Here is a 26,920-nt window from a genome sequence, read left to right on the forward strand (position 1 = left end):
AATTGTAATTGTAAAGCTAAAATTTGAAACTGAAGGCTCGAGTATTGATCTTGAATCCTGAAACAAACAACAATGTAACCACACTATTAATAAGGGTATGATTTTTATTTTCAATTCAAATGTAATTTTGATAATTTCTGTAATCTCTTAGAATAAATTATATATTTATTTATTTATTTTTAATTAATATATATTTTCAGTTTAGGATCTCTTTTTTTTTTAGTTTGGGATCTTATTTTTTAGTTTCAGATCTTATTTTGCTTGTAAAAGGACTCAATACACAATCAATCAATTACCAAAATAGTTGGCTATTAATTTTCTGTTGATCCACAACATAATCATGTCAGATATAATACCCAGATAATGCTTTTTACATGGAGCAGCAGGGTTTTCTTAGTAATTATTCTGTCATAACAGACAAACACTAGGCTGGATCTAAAAAAAATATGTCTTTTTCTCTCTCTAAACTACTTTTCCTTGATTTTGATCAAATATGTTAAGAAAAGAAGTTAGTTGGGAACTTTTACTATGCTAAATAAACTTTTCAACACTTTTCAGAAACACCTGATTTCTACATTTTAATTTTTCTGGAGCGAGGATTGACAGGACCGCAGTATCTCACATTCTTTCCTAAAGACTGAGGATGTAAAGAAGCAGCTTTTCTTTAGCTTGTAGAGAACTGCAAAATCAAGCAAAAAGTCACAAACACCATTGATCCAACTTGCTGTTATTCATTTAAGACCCCCTCTAAACAAAATATCTTTTCATATACAGTATATACTGCCTTATTCATCCTGCCTCCAGTGTTGTTCTGCAGCACTGTGCTCTCAGCAAAGTGTCACATTATGTTGCTCATCCCTGGCGAGATTTATTTTCCCCCACAGGCAGAATGGACACGCAAAAATAGACTCTGAAGAAAGCTCTACACGAACATTAAAAAGACTATATGGCAGCTAACATCCTAAAATGAACCAACTACTACCTAATATGTAGCTCCAGGTAGTTTTGATTACTGACAACTATAAATATCAGACAACAATCCTTTGACCTCTTTATTTCCACACACTCACCATTCAAGTGGCAAACATTCAATACAATCAAAATCCCACTTTTTTTGTATCAAATATAACTGGTGGAAAAATTGTACAAATTGTCAGCATTTGTTTTACTATACATGGTACAGCAGACTAAAGATTTTGCAGTAAATTGCATTACGGTTTGTGAATTGAATTCACACCAGCAGTCGACTTGAAATAGCTCTCCATTTAAGGCTATGCTGAAGCAATATGCAAGAGGCTCAGCACTAACTCTTATCTCTCCTGTCCTATTGAAATGATTTTCCAAATGTAAAATGAGTAAGACCTAGAAGAGGTTTCCAAGAACGGAAAGGCACATGTCAGAGTGACACCTCCAGCACAGAACGGCTTCACCAGAAATGTCTTTTTGACTGGCATTTTGCAGAAATATCCAGTGGAAATACTCCTGTGTCCGCTTCAAATAGTTGGTAAAAGCCACTAGTTCAGTCGAGGGAAATAAAAAATAAAGAAATGTTGCACCTTTTTTTTTACGATTGTCAGAGTAGTTACAATCAACAATAAATAACAGAAAACGACTTGATCGATTGGAATGCAAGATGTAAATTAAAAATTTCAACTCTACAAAGAATACAATTGTTTGCATAAAACATACATATAAAGGCCTGCACATCAGAATAACATAATTTATCTTTGCTTTCTTTACACATACTCAAAGACAGCATATTGGTAGAAATACATTCTCTGCCTGTCTGCTGTTGAAAAACAGAACCAGGCAGGCGATCAGGCAGACAGGAAAGCAAATGAATAAAAAAAAATATACAGTATACATCCCATTTCCGCCCGACAAATTCTGTCCATTTCCACAGTGTAAGCTGCTCAGTTCCACCCCACAGTGTTTGGAAAAGCATCCCATGTCTCAGGCATAATATCCCAGTTTTCCTAATTGGAATTCTGAATGGATGGCTGGTTTTATTCCTTTGGGAAACGAGGGAAAGAAAGACCCGATAGGCTCTATGGGCAGCCGAAAAGGCACTGCAACTGGTCAAAGTCTGCGTCCGTCTCACATCTCTGCCCTCCGATTGGTTCCCTTGTTTTGACCAGCCGTATCCTCCTCTAGTTCCTCTTCTTCCTCTTCGTAATTCTCTTCCTCGTTATTCTCTGCCTCTTTTCTGTGCTCCCCCTCACGCCTTGGTACCTCCTGGTGTTTTACTTCTTCCTGGAGCAATTCACAAGCACACAACAAAACGTTTTATTAGCCATCTTGTGAACATCCAATGTTGGAATATTTTTTCCACTAAAGATGATAATTTCAGACATTTACAGCAGTGGGCAACCTCCAGGTCTGAGAAGTGAAGCCAAAGCGGAAGTGCCTTAAATTTGCATTCTTTCTAATAGCCAGCAGGGGGCGTCTCCTCTGGTTGCAAAAAGAAGTCTGATTGTATAGAAGTCTATGAGAAAATGACCCTACTTCTCACTTGATTTGTTACCTCAGTAAACATTGTAAACATGAGTTTATGGTTTCAATCGCTAGTTTCAAGTCTTCTTCAATACAGCATGATGTTCATTTAATAATTGATGGTCCCATTTAGACTAAAATACACCATAAAGCAGGGGATGCTTTGGGGCAGGGCTACCTTGTGATTGACAGGTTGCTACCACGGCGTTGACCGGTCTGGGAGTTGTCCGTGTTTCCGTCTTGCAACTTTAACTCTTTCACAGTGTGTTTTCAGTTCATGAAAGTTATTTATAACCTTTTTGGTCGCCTGTAAATGTCTTATTCAGCGTTCAGTTGTACTTAGCTCCACGCTCTCGTGTCTCATGTCAAACCAATGGGTGATGTCACGGTGACTACTTCCACTTCTTATTGACAGTCAATGATTTACAGGTGTTCATGACACAATTTAACTTGAATTCATTGTTACATCCAAGTCTCATACTATTTTTTCACAGCCATTTGCATTGTAAGTTTATCTTACATTTCATGCCATTTCACAGTTTAGGAGTAGAGACAACCGAGTATGTGGGCATTACAAAGCTAACTTTTTTTTTACGGTCGACAAAAATATGCAAAAGCGTGTAGAGTTGCATCCCCATAGTATCTATGCTTTGTGACTGTGACAAGGGGAAAGTGTGTTTCTCCTGCTAATCCGTCTATAGGATTGTAACACACAGGATTTTAATTCCATTATAAATAAATGGAAGCGGTGACTCTTGTGCAAAGGTTCAACTGAAACACCTCTGCCAGACCGACTGTGCAGCAGCGGATGAATGAAGCTGAATGAAGTGTAAAGCTCTACTGAGCTCAAATTACAGAGAAACGTTAATGCGTTCACTCATTGGGTGACTGGCAGAGTATGAAACACAAGTCAGTTAAAGAAGCGAGAGCGGACTACGGACCTTACTGACAGTACTGTGTTCTTGGCTAAAAAGTAGAGATTAAAAATAAATGAATGTCACTCTCCACGGAGGTCAGGGGTCAGGGTCAGTTACACAACAGAACGTAGTAGTAGGGACTCAAATGTCTTTCTCAAGGACGCTTCAGCAAGCTTAACTTTGTATATTACTCAACACGGGAGATCATATCACTTCTTAAAATGACCTCTTAGAAATATCAAGACCAACCCAGCGTACATTACCCATTTTACAACCTCATGTAAACAAGTAAATATATTACATGAACTTATTATTTCAAAGTTGTTAAATGTGTGTGAGCTTCTGCATTCAAACAGATTTCCTCTTAGGACAAACTGAATAAACCGAGCCCAGGTGGTGACCCGACACCCCGACAGACTCTACATCTGATCCCCCTCATTTACCAGGACGTGCACAGGCAAGCTTCAAGTTACAGCAACAAAACACAGACATGCATGTTCATCCCTGTGTAGCCAATACAGCTCTTACGTCACTGTTGTAAATATTACTTTCCGGATGTGATACCAAAACATGTTACCGTGTACAGCAGGTGCTTTCTGCTCTAAATGTGGCTCAGGAACCGATGAAATGTCCCAGGGAATGAAAATAGATTACGTAGTTATGCTGAGGAAATGGGTATTGAATATTATTGGCAACACTGTCTTCTGTCATTGCAATCATCATGGCTGAATTTTGAAAATGTAAAAAATGCATTAAGATGCAGCCCTCTAATGGCCACTGGATGCTGGATTCTTAACTGTAGTTTATTGTTATTTTATTAATCACTTATTTTATTGTATTTAAGTGGTGTAATTTTATTGTCATTATATTAATCTAGTTTTTACATCACATTATTTTACTACTATTACTGTTATTATAGCTTTTAATTCTATTTTATTACTTTTTTATTATTTTATTGTCTCGCATTCATTGGTCTCAAATTACCAAATTGTTAAATCGCTTAATTGTTTTGTATTTTCTGTTGTTTTATGATCCACACTTGTTCTGTCTTATTTTCTGCTCGTCAGTCATCTGTGAAGCACTTTGAACTGCATTAACCTGTATGAAAGGTGCTATACAAATAAAGTTTGATATCGTGACGTGACTTGTAAAGCCAACTTCTCTTTTGAAATATTAAGTAAATATGTTTTTAACATTATGTAATGGTATAAATAAGTGCTTGACTTCTACTGATGTCTGTGTCTTGGTGACAGACATACACCATACATCTCCTATGATAGTGGTTACCAAACTTTTTCACCTCAAGGACCCCTAAACTGACACAGCTTTGAACCAGTTTGGGTTTAGGGAATAAAACTTAGTGACTTGTGACTTGAGGAAAAACTAGACTAGACCTTGGACTCTGGTTCCCCGCAGAAGAACCCACCTGTTCTATGTTCTCCTCGTTATATGGATCCTCTCCTTCCTCCTCCACCTCCTCCTCTCTCTTTTGCCCACCAGCTATGTCCTCCTGCGCCTTCAGGACACCAACGAGACAAAACATTAGAAGATGATTGTTGTGTCATTAGGATATGGCAAATCCGTTCCTGCATGTCCTTTTTGCTCCCTCGTATATTTTGTATTACTGTATTTTTACTCAATATGTACAGCATTCGTCTGAGTGTTACACACCTCGTCCTCTACTTCCTCCTGGTACTGGTCATCCAGCGTGTCTTCCTGTTGATCTGGGTTTCCCGCCATCTGAATGCACACAAATCAAACAAGTTAAAACACGACTTAAAGATCATTTCTTTCCCTAGATCCTGTGGTTTCCTCACTTCCCCAGATGTCTCCAGCTCTCAAACCCTCACCGTCAGTTTCATCATGCCACCCTGAGCAGTGTTTGTGTGCATGCCGATGTTCATCTTCTCTCGTTCTGTCAGCACTACTGTGTATTCGACCGTTCGGCCTCGTTTCTCCTCTGGCCCCTTACTCACCACCAGTTCCTCCTCCACAGCAGGTTGTTTGGGGCCCGGGCGTACGTCTTTGTGCTGGGCTGGCGGTGCCGGCTCCTCTTCCTCCTCTACCACCTCCTCCTCGTCTCCTGCGACCCGGTTCTGCGGCCGCTCGTCCTCGGCCTCCTCAAACTCGTCCTCTCCCTGGTTGTTGGGGTCGTCCTCGGGGTCCAGGTCCCCAGCAGCGCCCTACACAAGAACAGATCGTATTAAAAAGAGAGTAAGGAATAGACACATTAATAATAGTAGCTTAATATTTGCACAAAATCTATGGAGCATTAATATTAGAATAAGAGCATGATAAAACGCATGCAATAAAAACTGCAGTGTGGAGGATTTATAACTGGATCTGTTTTGGCAGATAAAACTAATTGTGGCAGTTAGTGCTCTCTAATGTTGTATTAACTGCCTTGTTGGTATTCAGAAGCTTTAACAGATCGCTGGGCAGACTGACGAGTGGAAGACGGATAGAGGGGAGATGAACATGCCAGCAGAGGACGGCGGGCGGGGAGGATGAAAGAATCGATTTGTGGATGGATGGCTGAATGGATGTATGACACACGATACACTGGTGTGAATGTTAAGTGACTGAATGAGCTGAAAGGATAGACGGAGGATGAGGATGCGTGTGTTAACAGATGGGATGGGATAGATGGGTAGACAGTCACCTGCTGATGTGGCACTCTGTGATCCACTTCTTGGTTCTCCTCCTCATCCTCATGTAACATGTGAGCGTCTGTTAACAAACAACATATCCACTAAATATGAACCAACTGCTACTGTGAACTCTAATACCATCAGACAATGAGAAACACTATTTCAAAAAAATATTTTTCGGTAATTAATCTTCCGGTCTCACCTTCTTCATCGTCAGTGTGACGGTCATCTTCTCCTTGAACAATATCATTGTCCATATTCTCGTAATCGGTCCTCTTCCTAATGACAGCAACGACAGTACAGAAGAGCACAGGCACTATGAGCCACATCATAACGGAGCTATTATTGTTGAGAAATATTCATGCGTACTACAGTGTGTTTAAACATTAACTGCTTGTCATGAAGCAGTTTTTGTTCAGCAGCCTTCTTTTTTTGGCTATGGATACATATTTAGCTGTATAAGATACAGTGGGTCTCATGCAGGGAGCAATATATGAACAAATTTCCTCTTATTTTTGCCCATATCCACGATTTCTTCTTAATTTTTGCTCTTCTCTTGGGTAAGAAAGAGCACTCTGACCAAGACAAAAATAAATAAATCTAATTTTCACAGTCCAAAAATGGTGTGTCCAACACAAGGGAACATCATTTTAAATTTGAGGAACATGGAAAATACATGAATATCACAATCAAATTTAGATTTTTATATGTTTTAGAATAAATACAATTAAACGTGGGCTAAATAAATACTACAGGCCCATTGATCCAATTAAGAGACTATAAAAACCCTTGGATAATATTGCGTACATTCAGCTTCTGAATGGCTTACATGCTGCTCTTAGATGCTTTTTGATTTTCCTGTAACACCAATACCGACTCTGGAAAATCATGTTTACTTCCTTAAAGTTTATTTAACAGTGCGTAAAATTTCACTACAGCTGAAGTTCTTCTTCTTACAGTATGTTTTGACGGCATCTCTCCAATTCTCGGGCATGTGCCAGAGTATTTGCATCACCTGACCTTATATAGTGTTTAGGGGGCGCTGCCTATGCTAATAATAAACAATTGGCCAATTTATGATCAAGTGGGATTCATCATTCAGCACACCTGGGTAAGAGCAGATTTGGATGTTCAAGAACGTTTGGTGCGTCTGGAGTTGACTTCTCAGAGAAATTTAAGAGAATGTTGCTGCACTCGGGCCAGTACAGTATATCGTTTGTGTGGAAGAACTGTTCCAGTTTGCACTTACATAGACACATCTGCTTATCAAGAGCCATAGAGTTTTTTCCCTTTTGTCTTTGCACAAATTTGATCAAAGTGTTTCCTCCTGGATTATGGATGTGTGTGCTACTGCCAGAATAATTAGTTTGGCAAGCGGCAAAAGCGGCAAACAGCAAAGTACAACTTCCAGTTTGCAGGAAGCAGATTTTATTATTGCTCAGGTTGATCAATGCAACGCCAGTCTCATTAAGTGTTCCTTTTGACATTTCTTTAGAAAAAGATAATTACGAAAATGGCCGTCAGCCATGGCTGACTGAGCTGCTGATTCTCCGTCTCCGTGCGTTTTTTGAGCTGATGTAGCAACAAGGCTGAAGATAAAACGCGCCAGGATTGGGTCAGTTCATTTCACTTTCTTCTTTTCAAGTTAATACTTGAAAAGCGTTGAGAAATTACATCAAAACGTTTGAACGATTTGAACAGGGCACTGTGTTGGCATAGCAACAGAAATCTCAGAGGTGGATATCTTAAAACCTACACACATAAAAGGGGAACTATCTGCATTGCTAGATACCTCTGATTTTAATTGATTCCAGCTCTGATTTGAACTCTGACCTTTGGTGCTCCTCTCTCATCATCTGCTCCCGTTTGTCGGCCTCCTTGTGCTGCAGCTGCTCTCTCTCCTTCTCCTGCTTCAGCCTCTGCTCCCTCTCCTTCAGCACCTTGTCTCTGTGGACCTGCAGGGCCTCCTGACGCAGGTGGATCTGCTGGCGCTCCTTGGCCCTCTGAGCCTCCAGGCGCTGCTGCTCCTGCTGCTGCTCGTAGGCCGACTTCACCCGCTCCACCTGGGCGTGCGCCTCGTGCTGTTGCTGCTGGGCGTCCTGATGCGGCTCCGGATGGAGACCCTTTGTAGAAAACAAATAGATGCAAAAGGACCAACATGTAGAGCAAAGGAAAAAAAATCAAACACACAGGGTTGCTGCTAATTTGAGACATAAACGTGGAGGTAAGGTATAATTCCTCCTTTGGGAAAGTTTAATAGATGAAAACGACAGCGTAAAACAATGAACATAACACATAATGAGCAAGCTGTCATCAATCAAAGAGGTAAACACTGAGGACAGGTTGTAATTTATTCCATCTCCTCTGGGATTTAAGATAAATCATTAGCACTACAATTTTAGCAGTAGCTGTGTCCCCGATATGGCAAGGACACATCTGACTAATTTATGATTACAAAATGTGTTGCTCAACTAAGCTATTTTGAAAAACAGATACAGAAAATTGAAGCCAGTTTAAGGTCCATTTTGAGCCTGTATAGGTAAAACTCAGTAGTCCAAACCAGTTCTGACCGGTTGTGGCTGGCGTCTCTGTCGGTCCAGGGCGTTCTCGTCCGGCTGTTCCTGTTCTGGCTGCTCCTCCTCTTCCTCCTGCTGCTCGTCCTGTGGTTGGTCCGGGTCTTCCTCCAGCTTCTGAGGCTGTCCGGCTTGAGCCATCTCCTCCTCTGCCAGCTCCCTCCTCCTCTCAGCCTCTCCCTCTCCATCGTCCTCTTTGTCCGACACAGTGTGCTGGGATACGGTGGGGTGGGACTCGATCTCGGGCTGGGCATGCGTGTCCCTCTCTTGATGGTTCAACTGAGGACAAAGAAATAATTAGATTTGTACGTTTCTATACTTACAGTATGCATTTTATCTTGATAATAAAGTGATCCCAAAGAATCCCACATTACCATGGACTCTGTGTCCTGATGTTCCTGGTGGTGGTCCTCATGGGCGGGCTCCTCTCTCTGTGGCTGTTCCAGTATTGTGGCCCGTTGGGCTTCATGGATATGGGACTCGGGTGCTACGGCAGCTGCTTGCTGCTGCTGCTGGGGGACAGGGTTTTGATCAGGCTGTCTCAGATTTGCTGCCCTGTTCAGGGAATCCCTCATCTGCTTGTATTCATCCACCTGCACCTAAAGGGAACAACATACACAGGTGGAAGTGTAAGAGGGGAAATCCTGAGAAAATCATGTGATGCTGCGAGATTCTCAAAAAATTCCTTTAACATGTGAACCTCTGGGATTTGTGACAGAAAAGGCTGGATATCGTTTGGAAATTTTTAATAGAAGTGCCGATATGACACTCAAGTTATGGTATCTTAATGCTGAAACATTTAAACATGCTTTTCTACAAACCCCTTGTTTCCCATTTTAAAACTAGACTGAGACTTTAGCCTAGATTAAATACAGTCTCAAATTAGCTACATTATTTAGATATAAACAAACAAATATCTTACAGAAGCAAAACAAGACGCAAACAAGACCATAGGGCTGTCCTTGACCAAAGAAATTCTTAGTCGACAAATACTCATCCGTAAAAATGAGTTTCTCCACAAAGAATCAAACAAAAGCACCACTTTAAATTTAAAGTTTACCAGAGATGTGCTCATAAGTTTCTTAGAAATAAGTAATTCAACATGAAAAACGCATTAAAAAAATGACAATAGTCAACTAAGACCAAAAGGACGGAGGAGGGGTCAGTCAGCTCTACAAGACTATGAATCTGAACATTTATTCACTGCCAGCTTTTGGACTGTTTAAAATCATCTGTGCTATACAAACAGATTTCAGTCAGTTAACGGATAAAGGTACGCACATCCAAAAAACCCTCCAAGAAGTGCTGTACATTTCAATCTGTACCGAAACAGTATTGAGGCTTGATACCCAGCCCTAAAGACAGATAAACATACTGTATGCTATTAAATGTGAGAATGTGTCAAATCAAATGTCCTCTAATGCAGAGGTCCTCAACTATTTAGAGTTGTAAACAGACGTTTCTACGCACCTCCCCCTGCTGATTTTTTGTGATTATTGTGACTGTTCTGATTCATAAATGTAGGCTAAATAAATAATGCTTAGTTTGTGATAACAATTTAGTTTAGTTTCAACAGGTATCACATAGGCGTTGTCCAATGTGCTGCAGGCACTGTGGATTTTTGATGCATTTCATGACTTTTTCTCTCCTTCTGACTTGCCGTAAATCCGAAACTCATGTGCTCGCACACTTTGACTCCCACAAACACACTCAATAAAATCTATTCTGAGGCCAATTATATCACTGGTACAGGCAATGTGATGTAAAACCATTCCCCAGTCCGAAATATGTTATTTTTGTTTTTTCTCCACAACCATCTGGCGACCTCCGGTAATTATCTCGCAACCACGCTGGGGGTCCTGACCCCCAGATTGAGAACCACTGCTCTAATGTATGGTAAGCATAAACAACTACCACACAAGTAGGTTACAGCCATTATTCAGAAACATTATCTAGGAGCCACATATTCAACTGCATCTGGAGTAAAACATTTTTTTAACATTCTCCATTTCCTGTGGCGATAATAATATTAAATTGAGCATCCAGTTTAGGACACCATCCTTTATAGGCTACACACACTTACACTTTCTCACCAGGCCGGAGGGTTAAATTCTAAAAATTCTTTCTAAATTCCTCTCCTCTCTCTTTATCACGCTCCACTCCCTCCATTATATCTTTCTGGCTGATTGGCTGGAACGTGCTTTAGATGTACTGCTCTGACAGCCCTGACTAAACCAAACCCCTGGAGTGAAGGAAAGAGTTGTGTGAATGTGTGTGTGTGTGTGTGCCCGTCCAACCAGAAGCACTGACGGAAAGCAGGACAGGCTTTAAAAAATAAATTAGCAAATGCAGACAGACAGAAAGAGAGAGAGGAAAAGAGAAGAAGAGTGAGTGAGTATCTATTAATGCAGACAGAGAGGAGGGAAGTCTTTCAAACAAATGAGCACAACGCTGTATATTCAATAAACCATTCGGGCATTTCAAAGGTCAGTCTCAGGGAGAAACAGCTGATCTAATTACCCAAAAACCAAGCAACACCTCGGGCATCTTTCCTCTTCTCTACGCAGTCGGATGCAATAAACATTGTTCTGCTTTGAGAAGGTTGAAGTAAAGGTTAAAGTACGGGTGAGAGGAATGCAGAGCAGTTTTCAAGTATGACCTTGTCTTTCATCCGCTCATTCAGACTATTGACAAACTGTACACCATCACCTGGCTCTTTCACTCCATCAACACCGCCCTCGTCTCTGTAGCTCCGCTGCTAACACGCTAAACTCACATTAAAATGCAACTCGCCAGCCTTTCTATATGTCAAAATCATAATACGTGACCAAAATACTTGAAATGCAGCAATTCAGCATCAATCAGCTGCTGTATATTCAGAGTAAACAATGAGACTGCATCTCTACTGCTGCTGCCGTCTTACCTGAGCTGCAGCCAGCGCACTCTTGTGGTCTTCCAGTGTCAGTGCGAGCTGGCTGTGGGCCGACTTCAGGTTCTGATGCTGAACCTGGACACACAACCAAACAAAGCATTAATGAGCCATTTATCTTTATGTAAGGCTCACATTATACTACCCAAAATCTGTCATTTAAAGTCAAATTTAAGATAAGACAACATGTGTTTTTTCCCAATTTTACTGGCACATGACTGTGACTGACAAGTGAGAAAGGCAGATAGCACACATTTTATGTTTCTTTATACTAAAAGAAAGTTGATAGATATATATAACATAGAGTGAATTGAATACAACAGGTTTAGTCTCACCTGTGCATCCTGTAGCTGTGTGTGAATGTCATGGTGAGCTTTCCTCAGCTGCTTATTTTCCTCCCTCAGGTTATATACGTTATCTGCCATCACAAATAGAAAACACATCAACAGAAGGCATAAATGCATCTAAACAGGAAACAAGAACAATATTTCTACCACTTCAGACGTGCAGTATTTTAAGTCAAACTGGAGACAAAGTAAGAATGTTTAATGATGACACCACTAAAGAAGGTAGGGCTGTCCTCGTCCAAAGAAATTCTTGTCTACTAACACCCATATGAGTTTGTCGACTAATCTATTAGTTGATTTAATTGACAGATCTGTAAAACTGAGTTTCTCCGCAAAGAATCACACAAAAGCACCACTTTAAATCTTGTGTTTACCAGAGATGTGCTCCTAAGTTTCTTAGAAATAAGTCATTCCGCATGAAAAACGCATTAAAAAATGCCTAATCCACTAAAGACATCTTAGTTGACAGAGACCAAAACAACCTATTAGTCGACTGCTCGACTAAGAAGGGGCAGCCCTAACAGAGAGCTACACTACAATGATACTACTGTATGTATTTGTGTGTAGCTGAGTGGTGTTTAAACACAGTTACATTTCTGTGTGTGACCACTCTGTCTGTACCTTTGAGGTGGGAGACCTCTGACTCTTTGACCTGCTGCAGTTTCTCGTAGTTGTCTTTGTGTTCGTCCAGCAGCCGGTTGTGGTCCTCGCCCTGGACCTGGTGCACCTCCTGCAGATCGTAAAACTGCTTCTTCAGGTCGTCATGCTGGTTCTGACAGAGAGGGAAGACCACTGTCATTAATATAAACACACTAAACACATTTTCATCAAAGCAGAAGTGAAACCATTCCCCCAAATTTAACCCAAAGAAGGAAGGATGTAGTTTGGTGAGGGAGAGTGTGTGTACAAGAGAAAACAGGAAGAAGGAAGGTTAAATATGAGGATGTATGTGTTAATGACAAGAGGAAGGAAACCTGTATTATAATTATTTATACCTTTAGCATCTGATGCTGCACTTGTAGAGAGTTGAATCTGCTGTTGGAGTCTTGCTGTTTGAGCATAAAAACAAGAGTTGTGGAAAAACTTTCAGCAGTTATTGAGAGAAATTAAACTAATGACTAGTTCAGGCTTACTGGTAATAACAGGCATAACAGATAATGGTGAAGAGATGAATGATAGTGGCAGTTATTTAATAAAGCAATGCCGACAGAAAACAATGGAGGACGGGTGATAATAGACACTATGTAATAGTTTATAAAAGTAAGTCCAAATATGTATTTTAAATGATGATACTTAGTCATAGCAGAGGTGGTAATTGTGTGGCGGAAACATACCTTCTCCTTATTCAGTGACTGTTGTGTGTCAAGCTTATAAACCAGATAATCTAGAAAACAGAAACAGCACAGGTCAATCTTGTTTTCATAGAAAATTTTAACCAATGTGATGGAAAGTTGTGTGTCAACTTGAGACATAACTTGCTTTTGATGGAGAAAAAGTACAACACTACTCACTGATTAAGACTTATATAAGCATGAACTTCATTCTGATGCCTTGTAAACTCCAAAAAAAACCTCAAATCATTCACAAAAGTGACACACCCTGTCCCTGAATCACAAGTCTTCTTACACATCATTATCTTGTTGCAAAATAAAATACCCACATTGTTAAACTTCTACACAGATCAGCTTCTGCAGGTGGTGTTGTGAAAATGTTTAAGGTGAGTAAAAACTAAAAAAAGAATGACCCTTAAACTTGTTTAATACTTGTATTACATTACATCTCATTAAAATTCCTTTGCACATTACATTTATTTAGCAGATGCCTTTTGTTCTACAGATGATATGCAGTCTCAGAATGAAATATGAATTTCCCAAAGCTCCTTTTAATGGGGATATACCTCAAGAGCAAAAATTGAGCATACAGTAGATGTTATTTTTCTCACCTTCTTTGGCCTTTTTGTGCTCTAACCTCTCCTTCTGAAGAGACTTCTCTAACCTGGAGCGATGCTCGTACACCACTGGATATAAAAAAACAGAGATGGAGAGAGAAAACACAGAGGTTTAGTGAGCGGTTTGAACTCTGTTTGGGCTGGGTGGAAGGTAAACTAAACAAAAAGAGAGCTGTAATACAAATATTTGCACTCAGCACAAAACACATGCACTCACAAAATGTTTAAACATTCATTTTTATAGAGAAGGACAGAAACAGGATGTGCATTTTATGGTTGATATGAGAGCCAGGTGGGACATTTATTCCACCAGACTGTGATCTCAGATCAAAATGTAACTTAAAGCCAGATTTGTCAAATATTTAATACTCTTATCAACATGAGAGTGGGCAAATGTGATTGCTTTTGCAAATGTATGTATAAATGTATTATTGGAAATCAATTAACAACACAAAACAATGACAAATATTGTCCAGAAACCCTCACAGGTACTGCATTTAGCATAAAAAATATGCTCAGATCATAACATGGCAAACTGAAGCCCAACAGGCAACAACAGCTGTTAGTGTGTCAGTGTGCTGACTTGACTATGACTTGCCCCAAACTGCATGTGATTATCATAAAGTGGGCATGTACAATCACACATGTACAAAAGCTAGTTATGCTTTATACATTCAAAAGTCATCTTCACATCTAAACAGGAATTTGTTCGCCATTATGAACGGTATTCTCACACAGTACTATTTCCAACTCATTCACAAAGTAGAGAAAGTAAGATTTTATGGCCACCTGGTGTCATTCAATATTCTCTTATTGTTTTATGTGAAGCATTATGTAACTTTATTTTGACAAGTGCCAAGTGACAATAATAGTAACTCCCATTAACACATTGGTAATAAACTCTCTGTGGCCCTAACCTCAGTTCATTTGTTCAAGACATGTATTATCTCACTACTTCAATATGTAAATACCACCAACTCTAACTTCACAATTTAACAACGATCTATTCTGGCACTAATCCCTTGTCGTGGGCCAGCCTCTGACTCTTCCTCCACTTTCTTACATGTCCTTCTCTGTGACTCTCCTGCGGTGGTTTTGGGGGGCTGGGCAGTCGAACTGATGATGTGGCTGTTCTTCCTTCTGAATGCCAACTCAACAGATTCCAGGATAAACTGTCAGGGACACGATCTCGTAATAATGTCACGAGGATAACAAAACTGAGAAAGGTAAAAGAGTGTATAGAGAGAAGCAAATGTGGGCACAGAGAATTACCAAAAAAAAAAAAGAAAAAAGAAATGGAGAGTGAAACAGGGGAAAGCTCCGGGTTAAGATAAACAGACAAACCAGGAGAGACTGAAGGGAAAGAGACAGTCAGAGAAACACCCACACTGTAAGAGAGACAGACTTGTTATTATGGTAACTAATGGTTACCAAAAATAATAAAGGATAAACATTAAAGATTTCCACTCCTGTGTCCTTCATAGACATTTCCCTGCCCCAATCGTTTTTCAGCCATTTCACCCTCAGCTTCTGTTGACAAACTATTGCACTTCATTTGAAATCCTCCTTCAGCCCAGCTGATGTAATACCCTCGACATTTTTATTAGAAGTTTGGAATGTGGTCACCCCGTCTGCTCAATACAGTGAGCACATCCCTTTCTACCGGCTGTGTCCCAGACAGCCTCTTCTCAAAAAATCCTGGCCTTGATCCCTCCTTTTACAATATCCACAGACTGGTTACCAAACATCGGCCAAAATCTGAGAAAAGACAGTTTCATTACAGCCTCTGGGAGCCCCGTCACGCAGTGAAGGTTTTAGGAAAAAATCATAGCACAGAAACTTTCTCCCTTCTCAAGAGTCACACATGACCTTTTTAATGAATGCAGATGCTGGAGATGGCTCCATTCTCATTTTGCTAGACTTAAAGTGCAGCCTTGAGACTTGATGCAGTGGATTGTGGCATCTTGACAAACAGATTTCAGCAACCAATTTTGAAATTGGTGACAGTTTCTCCTCTTTAGCCCCGACAACATGTGGAGCACCCCAGGGTTCGATTCTAGGACCTATCTTATTTTCTTTGTATACACTTCCCCTTGAGTCGCATCACACGCAGACATGGTGATGCATTTCATCGTTATGAAGATGAAATCTCCCCATAAAGCCCAATCCTGTCGATAGTTAAATGTCTAGCAGATGTGAAATTATGTTTGTCCACAAAGTTTCTTCAATTAAATTCAGAAAAAAATTAGATTATTTTCATCGGATCAGAAAACTCAATGCAAAGATCGAGAAATATCTTGGTGCCATTGCTAACAACATCAAGTCTGTACTCAAAAAATGTAGGTGTATTTACTGTTTTTTTGACTCAATTTTGATATATCTTATTGGCAGTTCATCCAATCCTGTTTTTATCATCAGATGTTCCGTTTCAATTTTATTTCTGTATCTTTGTTTTTATTATTAGTAATTGTAACATTATTTTTGAATATTTTTTTATCAAACCAACATTTATTTCATTTTGATAATCAATTAAATTCATTTGAGTAATTTTGTAAGACATAAAAGTCACAATTCTCTGCTTCCAGCTTCTTAAATGTGAATATTTTCTGGTTTCTTTACTCGTCTGTGACAGTAAACTGAATATCTTTGAGTTGTGGACAAAACAAGACATTTGAGGATGTCACTTTCTGACATTTTATAGACCAAACAACTAATCAAATCGACTAAAACAATCATTAGTTGCAGCCCTAAATATGTCTAACTTGAAATGTGTGACTATATAGATACTGTAATCAGTGAGCCTTCAATGGAAGCTGCCCTGACCAGTTTTCAGTGTTGACAATACAAAGATTTACGAGATGTATAATACTATTACGTCACATCATACGACGACTTGTTTCTGAAGTAACATGTGACTTTCCAGTTTAACAATTGTTAAAAAAAGGCTAAATCCAACAAACTTCAAACAAGCAGCTTTCCAAATGATTTCTTTTGATGCGAACTGACTGCATGAATGTCTTCAAACCTCTCTGAGCTTTATCAGATGGACGTCCGGATACAGGAGATTAGGGAGGTTTTATTCTCCCGGTTGGAGAGGCTGTGTCTGTACCCTCTCAGCACGGAGAAGTGCCAAAGATGAAGCCATGTTGCTCTGAGCTCAGGCCACTCCACACACACACACACCCTGTCTCTAGGGGACAACATGGACAGGCAGGGCAACAGCTACAAAGAGGCTACAGTCTAAAAAAGGTCATTTGAATGTGCATTTGAATTATTAAAACCCACTAACAGCGCCACAGGGCAAAGTCATAATTTACATAGTACATTTCATGCATAAACTCACTGTGCCTCACATAAACAACTATTTATAAAACATAAGAGGAGAAGGTAAAGTGAGGAGAATAAATAAATAATAATATTATTTTTCTTTGTTTCTTGTTCAGGCTACTATGCACAGACACTTCTTCAATATAATACAAATATTATATACTAGCTGCAAAGATCTGTATCACCACCTGCTGGTGTCTCAGAGACCTCCAGTCATGAATGAATGTTCCCACTGTAAAATTCACTCAGAGTACTATTCCTAAAAACAAGTAACAACATACCCTAGACCTTCCAAACACACTGATCTACTTTACACCGACCCTTATCTCGTTCAAAGCTCAATGCGCAAGGGAATGAACATTTATTGTTTGGGGGGGTTTCCCCTTAGACCAATGAAGCATTTCACTCAAGGTGTGGTTAAAGTGTATCAGCAGAGCGAGAACAAGGGAGCTCTCTATGGTGGTGACCTTTACTGGCCTACTGGTTTAGATGTGGAGAAGACTGGATTGGTTAGATTTTGCCGAACCGGCGTGCGCCGTGAATACTATCACAAAAGGAAATGAGCTCCAAGTGTCGCGTTTGTGTGTGAACACCCACCCTTGTGTACACACATACAAACACAGGACACCAGTTCACTTAAGAAGGAAGTGAGATTCAATACAGATCTTTAAATTTGATTATTTTATAAACATAGAAGATTATAAAAACAGGATTAAGGACTATTTGAACATCGAATGTACTTGTTCTGTTCCTGAGCTACAATGCTAATACATTGATTGATGTAGTTTTGCGGTTTGTTTTAAGTCTGTTACTTCTCTCTCTTTTATGTGAAATTTCTTATGTTGTTTTTTTAACATTTTGTTGTTTTGTTTTTAAAGGTGATCTAAATGGTAAAATGGTAAAAGGACTGCATTTATATAGCGCCTGTCTAGTCTTCTGACCACTCAAAGCGCTTTACACTACATGTCAGCATCCACACACACATTCATACACTGAGGCTGCCATGCAAGGTGCCAACCTGCCCGTCAGGATCTAATCTAAATACTCAATACTCACACATGGCACAGCATTCGGGAGCAATTTGGGGTTAATTATCTTGCTCAAAGACACTTCGACACGTGGATTGGAGGAGCTGGGGATCGTACCGCCGACCTTTTGATTGGTGAAGGACTCGTTCTACTTTTGAGTAGCATCCATATAGCAGAAAACAACTACCGGCGATGATATCGCGGAAGCATAGTACCCACCCTGAGGTTCCCCCCCAAGCCCAGGTTAACACTGTTAGCACCGCTAGCTGCGAGGCCAGGACTCCCACGAAAAAGAGATTTTAAATCAAGATCAAGATTAACTTTATTGTCATTCATGCTATTCACATGGCGAATGCACAGCAAAATGAAATTACGTTGCATCTGGTTCACAAGTCTAATTAAAAAAAAGTGCTAACGAGTAAACGTAATATGTTTATTATGTAAATATAGATAAGATTTTAAAAAATTCACATCTAAGATAAAATTGCACGTATTGGGAATATCAATGGGACTATCTTGGAAAAATAAAGGTTAAAAAATTAAAAGAAATTGCAGATCTTTACAGAGTCCTTCCACTAAGATATTTCTATTTACAGGTTCACCCCACAGCTTTCATTGCACTACAGCTCAAACATGTACTGCAACATACATTACCGTATAGCCTATACACCGATCAGCCATAACATTATGTCAGCATGGGCACCCTGACCGGTCTAAGGGTTCGCAGCCCCATACGCAACAAACTGCGATGCACTGTGTGTTCTGAAACCTTTCTATCAGAACCAGCATTAACTTTTTCAGCAATCTGGTCTACAGTAGCTCTTCTATTGGATCGGACAACACGGGCCAGCCTTCGCTCCCCACATGCATCAATGAGCCTCGGGTCTGACCCTGTCGCCGGTTCACCGGTTTTCCTTCCTTGGACCACTTTTGGTAGGTCCTGACCACTGCAGACCGGGAACATCCCACAAGAGCTGCAGTTTTGGAGATGCTCTGACCCAGTCGTCTAGCCATCACAATTTGGCCCTTGTCAAAGTCGCTCACATCCTGACGTTCAAAGTTCAAAATGTTCACTTGCTGTCTAATATATCCCACCCACCGCCAGGTGCCATTGTAACGAGATAATCAATGTTATTCACTTCACCTGTCAGTGGTCTTAATGTTATGGCTAATCGGTGTATATCACAGTCATAGGTCTTACGTTTCATATTGTAGTTTCATGAGTTTATTTCAATTTTCTTTTATGTTTAGCTTTCTCTCATAGGAGCAGGGAGGCCAAACTGGTGCACCAAAACAGTATTGTGGCTTTTTAAACTTCCTCCTCTCATAGTAATTCCTGTGGCTTTCTGTCTACCTCCTACTAGTAAATATAACCCCCACAGGTACCTTTATACCCAAACCATACTTATAAATAGATAGAAATTGTCGATTTATTTTTTTTAACACGAATGGTTACTCAGCAGACGAAGGCTGGGTGGTGCGAGTTTCCACAGTTCATACAGGTGGGAACCCGGCAAGAAACTCCCTTCCTCATCAAACAAATAATGGACTTCAAGATAAAGCAGAGATTTGGACATTTGAGACCCCTGACCCAACAATCTTACAAAAGTGAGTGATTTAGTTTTAATATTCATTATGAGCTTCTGGTTTATGTTCTGAATGTAGACAGCAAAACATGAACGTTTCATTAAGTACAAAAAAAATTCCAAATTCCTGGAGAGAGTAAATCTCTAACTCAAAGAACAATAGTATTTATTTTGTCTCATGGATAAAAACAAACCAAACTGTTGAGACAAGAGCGCTCATTAAAATAAACAGTTGGGGTTGTAAAAAAATATTACAACACTCATTTACAGAAGGCTGTAATTATTCCATTTGATTAATGTTTTGCAAATGACAGCTAAACAATGATACGTCTGTGTGTGTGTGGGTGTTAAATCACAGGGACACATTTGTCAGAGTGCATGCAAAACCACAAAGTGCCAGTTGATCCCTTTAAATGACAGACAACGGCCAGCCTGTGGTTTTCTAGTGGGCAACAGTGAATCAATACAGATGGCTCACGGCCCCCAAGGCTATGGTCACCTCTAAATATAGGGCACAAAAAACAGCAATCAACAGTCTGCCGTGGATATCAAGTGGCCCGGGCCTTGTGATTGACTGAATGATCCATCGCTTCACAATGCAAGTAACTTGGGTGTGGTGCACAAGTTGAGGGATACAAATGGAGTTAAGCATTCAAAGTGTCACATTATACTGTCACGCTCTGTGTTTCTGGATACAGCAGCTTTGCTGCAGCTTTGTGAAAAAAACGAAATAGGAGCCATTTGTATAACGTCGACCTGAAATTGGTACTAAAAGAAGCTGGTAAGCTCGAGGAAAACAGATATTCAATGGAGGTGGGATTTGTACAATGCCTTAGTTGAGGTTTGTTCTTTCATCTTGTTAAATGTGGGACAGCTGTCCGCCCCCCAACCAACTAGCTTTGTCTTAGAAATGAACACAAGAAAAAGTACGAGGTAAAAAATTACACATTATCATATAGCTGCACAGCTATGACGTCAGATTTACTGTTTAACAATGCTTCACATGACAACAAAACAAACACAGGCCTATATGTGCATGCATACTTTTACAAACATGAGAAGTAGCTTCATGGTAGGTCTGCTGGACCAAGCCGTGGACGACATGAAGACATGACTGCTGGTTTAGGTGGATCAAAGGCTGCATTAAAGTAGTGGGCTTAAACCCTGACCCACTATTTGACTCCATGATGTGGGCGCAAACCTTGTTCTGAATAGCTGAAGCAACGAAGGAGCGGGTTCTCCGCCCATCTGTTAATTTTAAACTCATGGCATGGTGGCATGACACATAACCTCACATCCTGTCAGGGCGCAGCAGAGTGCGTTTATATGGGGGGAGTAAATCTGTGAGGGTTACTGTAGGACAAGATGGTTTAATCGTTTTTGTAGAGTGGGGGCACGCAAGGAGCTAAAAGTTTGGTTTTTAATAGAAACATCCTGCTGGTAATACAAGGAGACAGTCTACTAATGTGTTACTAATTTACAAACACGGCAATAAAGCAAATATATTAGTCCATTAGCTAATGATTTTCAAATGTGAATGTAACAGTTTTTACTGGCAGTAGTCAAAATGTGTCATCACTGTGTAACTAAATAACTGGTGACTCAACAGATCTTTACAATGCAGGTATCTCATCATGTTTTGAAGTGCCGCCAGATCCTGTAAAATAACAATCTCTGATCCAAAAGCAAACAAACTGGTCACATCCTCTGTAGGAGCTATTTCTTTGTTATTAGTATTTAGTTGTCATTTTACTAATAATAAGTATTGTTTGATTAATTATTCTAGATGTTTACTTTATTTAGACTTTTTTGCGTAATTTGTTTTGTTTATGAATTAGGTAAAAACTGTGGACACCCGCGGTTCTATAGGTAGGAAGGCAGGTAGGACCAGCATACACCTGGGTGAGCTTATGATATTGTTTTACACCAGAACAAGAGAGGCAGCGACATCCATGTTTTCATTGTGCTTCATTTGCTTTCCTTTTGGGAAAACAAAATCATCAGAAACACATTCATTTTGCATGGACAATGGAATCTTTTGCCTGCGTAAACCACTTCCCCATGGTGCGTCAGTGGCCCTTTGATTTACGTTTGATTTTGATTTTTCCGACAAATGGCCACTACATCCTCCATCAGATTTAGAAAACACAGGACTGGAACTAGAGCTGAAACAAATATTTGATTAATTGATAAGTAGATCGACAGAAAATTGATCCTCAACTAGTCTGATTATTTATTAATTTCAGTCATTTTTCCAGCAAAAATACCAAACATTCCACAGTTGTAGCCTCTCACTTGTGAGGATTTGCTAATTTTCTTTTGCTCAGACAAAACAAGCTTGTTGAAGACATCAACTTGGGTTTCAGGAAATTGTAACAGACATTTTACATAATACTATTAGTATTTTTTTTATGGAAATAACAACAACAACAACAACAACTAGATATAATTTATCAATGTTTATGCTGCAATAATAGTTTGTTTACATCAGTAATGTATGTAAACATGGGACTAAAACATTTGCAAAACACACAAAATAGTTTTTCTTATATCTCAAGTTCAAAATATTCAATGACAAATAGAGTTATATGGTAAGGCCTACACTGTTGACAGACTAGAAAAGACAATCCAAAGTGTTACAAACAATACTCCAGTATGCAAACAACTCACATTATCAGGATGGTGCAGCACCCAGCTGGCTAAACCCTAAAATGGTTTTAAAAGCAAGCCAATACTGCGTGTAACAAGTGTAACACCTTAGCTTGAAACCAAGGTGACTGTGCCCTCTTTTCCTCCTCCGTTCCTCCTGCCGTGGCTGACAGGAGCAGATGTTCTGGCTGACCTCATGACTTTATAATCTGTATACTGTTGAGGTGAGCCTGGGGACACAGTGACTACAACCAGGTGTGTGTGTGTAGGCCTATGTGTGTATAGCCTCCAGTCAGCAGTAAACCTGACTTCTGGGTAGTGTGGGGTCTAATTTCAGTCTTACAGTCTAGGCCAGGGGTCTGCAACCTGCGGCCACGGAGCCACATGCGGCTCTTTAGCCCCTCTCCAGCGGCTCCCCATGGATATTTCAAAAGTTAGTGGAAATGAATTATTGTTTTTTTTTGTTTAAATTTTCAATTTTATTTATCATTGTTGTAGGTCTATGGTACGACGGTAAGAAAGTCATAATATTACGAGAAAAAAAAGGCGTAATATTATGAGAATAAAGTCAGAATATATGATATATATATATATATATATATATATATATATATATATATATATATGTATAGTAGTATAGTAGTAGTAATTTTACGTGTAATTTTTTTTTTTTCTCGTAAAGTTATGACTTTATTCTCGTAATATTACGACTTTTTTCTCTTAAAGTTGTGACTTTATTCTCGTTATATTACGACTTTTTTTCTCGTAAAGTTATGACTTTATTGTAGTAATATTATGACTTTTTTTTCTCGTAAAGTTATGACTTTATTCTCGTAATATTACGACTTTCTTTCTAGGAAAGTTATGACTTTATTCTCGTAATATTACGACTTTTTTTCTCGTAAAGTTATGACTTTATTCTCGTTATATTACGACTTTTTTCTCGTAAAGTTATGACTTTATTCTCGTAATATTACGACTTTCTTTCTAGGAAAGTTATGACTTTATTCTCGTTATATTACGACTTTTTTCTCGTAAAGTTATGACTTTATTCTCGTAATATTACGACTTTTTTTCTAGGAAAGTTATGACTTTATTCTCGTTATATTACGACTTTTTTCTCGTAAAGTTATGACTTTATTCTGGTAATATTATGACTTTTTTCTCGTAAAGTTATGACTTTATTCTGGTAATATTATGACTTTTTTCTTGTAAAGTTATGACTTTGTTCTGGTAATATTACGACTTTTTTTCTCGTAAAGTTATGACTTTATTGTAGTAATATTATGACTTTTTTTTCTCGTAAAGTTATGACTTTATTCTCGAAATCTCAGATTTTTTCCCCCTCAATGTGGCTGCAAATGTTTTTTTTGCCTAAAATGGCTCTTTTGATAGTAAAGGTTGCCAACCCCTGGTATAGGCATATGCAAAAAATCAGACCTGTCCAGCCAAATTAACTCTCTGTTGAACTTTACAGCTCCATCTGCTCAGACCTTAACCTGGTTTACCACAGGATTAGGCCACCTCAGGTGATAGGTCAAAGACAGGCTCTTGGTAAATCACTGCTTGGCTATACAATGTAGTTACAGTCTGGTTAGGTCAGATGGCAGACAGACAGTTAGAGTGGAGTCATTCTTGCATTTCTACACAAACTTTCAGCTGTGTGGCATTGTTTACTACAACCACCCACTGTTCTCACGCTCAGCTCTGTCACCTTAAAGGTCCCATATTGTAAAAAGTGAGATTTTCATGTCTTTTATATTATAAAGTAGGTTTAAGTGATATATAAATACTATGAAAGTATCAAAAACACTCAATCCACGGAGAAACACACACAGCCCCGTATTCAGAAATTGTGCGTTTGAAACAAGCCGTTAGGATTTTCTGTCCATTTGTAATGTCACAAATATACAATATTTAGACCATTTCACAGTTTTAAACGTAAACATACTAAATGTGTCCCAGTTTATTTCCTGGTTGCAGTGTATGTGAATGACATCAGCTGACAGGATGTAAACATGAACTCAAGCTGTTGCCTAGCAACGCAATTCTGTGAGCAGCTGTGGAGCTGTAGAGCAGGTTGTCCACCAATCGGAAGGTCGGTGGTTCGATCCCCGGCTGCTCCGGGTCACATATCGATGTGTCCTTGAGCAAGACACTTAACCCCAAAAATTGCTCCCAAAGGCATAGCGGTGTATCGGTGTGTGAATGAGCATTTAGATTAGATCCTGATGGGCAAAGTTGGCACCTTAGTAGCCTCTGCCATCAGTGTATGAATATGTGTGTGAATGGGTGAATACTGACATGTAGTGTAGAGCTCTTTGAGTGGTCGGAAGACTAGAAAAGCGCTATATAAATGCAAGTCCAAGTCCAATTCTGTTGCCATTCCGTTGAAATGCGCAAAAAAAACGGAGCGAAACAAGCCGTTAGAATTTCTGTCCATTTGTGATGTCACAAATATACAATATTTAGACCATTTCACAGTTTTAAACGTAAACATACTAAATGTGTCCCAGTTGATTTCCTGGTTGCAGTGTATGTGAATGACATCAGCTGACAGGATATAAACATTGAGTCAAGCTGTTGCCTATAGCAACGCAATTCCGTTGCCATTCTGCTAAAACGGAGCGTTTCAGACAGAGGGTGAATACAGGTATATTCAGGCAGACGTTAAAAGATGAAAAAAGATGTTTTTTGAACATTAAAGCATGTAGACATGTTCTTAGTAGAAACCCAAAATACAAACATGAACCTGAAAATGAGCATGACATGTCCCCTTTAACAACCTTCAGTCCCTGTGTGTTTACCTTGGAGCTGAGCCGAGAGCGACTCTTGGTGCTGCTGGTACTTCAGAGCCATCGCCTCGGTCCTCCTGAGCTGTTTGTGCACCTCGTAGGAGATCATCCCCCCGTACATGATCCCGCAGACCACGGTGACCAGCAGGAGACACTGGAAGATCCTCCGCTGCCTCCGGGAGCACACCCCGCTTCCCATGTTGGACCCGCACCCCTCCCCGCTGTCTGCGACAGAAAACCCCGTCTCTGCTGCTGCAAACTTCAGATACAACTCCAACTTTTTTTTACCTCCACGAAGAAGAAGCACCTCCTCTCCCCTCACTCCCCGAGCATTTCCACGGCAGAAAAACACGAGCTAAGTGCTGATAATAAACATTATTTTCGCACATCCACGACTCTCTCCACTGTGACTCTTCAAAGTAGCAGCTCAGATTTTTTTTCCCTCAAACTCGCTGCTCTGCTGCACAGATGCAACACAATCCGAGGCTTTAAGATGTCAACTTTTCAATCCAAAAAGAAGCTTTTAAGGGGAAAAGTAAAAAAAACTCAAGTCCCAGACGAGGCCTCCATAGCACCTTTAACTTTAGTTACGTGTCAACCCAGCAGCTGCCTGCCATCGTACTACAACTGTGGAGAGGAAGTCCCTCCTCCCAGAAACATCATGAATTTCCCTATTCCCGCCCTCAGAGCGATACATTGTATCAATTGGTCGCCAGAGAGTTCCATCATCAAACAGCAGCTAGAGGCGGTTTCCTCATTACAGAGACCTGTTGTTGTGATGCTGTTATTTTTACATACTGTGCAAATACAAAATATAGCTATAGGAATATTATATAATGTAATAAAATACAGTATGCCACCCTATGATTTCATTCATTTTCATTTGTTTTCATTTCAAAATTTATTTCGAACATGTAGAATACAAAATACAACTTTTTTTCTCGTAAAGTTATGACTTTATTCTGGTAATATTATGACTTTTTTCTCGAAAAGTTATGACTTTATTCTGGTAATATTGTGACTTTTTTCTCGTAAAGTTATGACTTTATTCTGGTAATATTATGACTTTTTTCTCGTAAAGTTATGACTTTATTCTGGTAATATTGTGACTTTTTTCTCGTAAAGTTATGACTTTATTCTGGTAATATTATGACTTTTTTCTCGTAAAGTTATGACTTTATTCTGGTAATATTATGACTTTTTTTCTCATAAAGTTATGACTTTATTCTGGTAATATTGTGACTTTTTTCTCGTAAAGTTATGACTTTATTCTGGTAATATTATGACTTTTTTCTCGTAAAGTTATGACTTTATTCTGGTAATATTATGACTTTTATATTATATTTTTAAATTATTTTTTTTTTTATCCCTCCTCTGAAAAACATCATACATTTCCCTATTCCCGCCCTCAGAGGAATACATTGTATCAATTGGTCCCAGAGAGCTCCATCATCAAACAGCAGCTAGAGGCGGTTTCCTCATTACAGATACCTGTTGTTGTAATGCTGTTATACATACTGTGCAAATACAAAATAACTAATATTAAGACATGAAAACGTTTTCTAAAATACAGTATGCATCCCTACAGATTCAGGCTAGTGATTCAAGACCCCTTCAAAATTTTTAAAAATACAATTTATGTAAATTATGCCTATTGGTAGAATTATTACATTGCAA

The 26,920-nt window shown here is 39.3% G+C and overlaps 1 protein-coding gene across 1 annotated transcript; it reads right to left on the reverse strand.

The window, feature by feature from the left end:
• Positions 1-1,038: 1,038 nt before the first annotated feature.
• golim4a (golgi integral membrane protein 4a) lies at positions 1,039-25,873 on the reverse strand. The gene is made up of 16 exons (XM_037775920.1): positions 25,256-25,873; positions 13,853-13,927; positions 13,245-13,294; positions 12,906-12,959; positions 12,532-12,682; positions 11,899-11,981; positions 11,558-11,641; positions 9,009-9,233; positions 8,632-8,913; positions 7,895-8,184; positions 6,264-6,340; positions 6,073-6,140; positions 5,387-5,593; positions 5,082-5,150; positions 4,837-4,926; positions 1,039-2,253 (listed from the first exon to the last, which is right to left on the reverse strand). Exons 1-16 carry the CDS (start codon positions 25,440-25,442, stop codon positions 2,098-2,100), a joined length of 2,148 nt encoding a protein of 715 aa, XP_037631848.1. The 5' UTR covers positions 25,443-25,873; the 3' UTR covers positions 1,039-2,097.
• Between the last annotated feature and the right edge of the window lie 1,047 nt (positions 25,874-26,920).

This window comes from Sebastes umbrosus, chromosome 7 (assembly GCF_015220745.1).
Source record: "Sebastes umbrosus isolate fSebUmb1 chromosome 7, fSebUmb1.pri, whole genome shotgun sequence".
Classification (NCBI taxonomy): Eukaryota; Metazoa; Chordata; class Actinopteri; order Perciformes; family Sebastidae; genus Sebastes; species Sebastes umbrosus.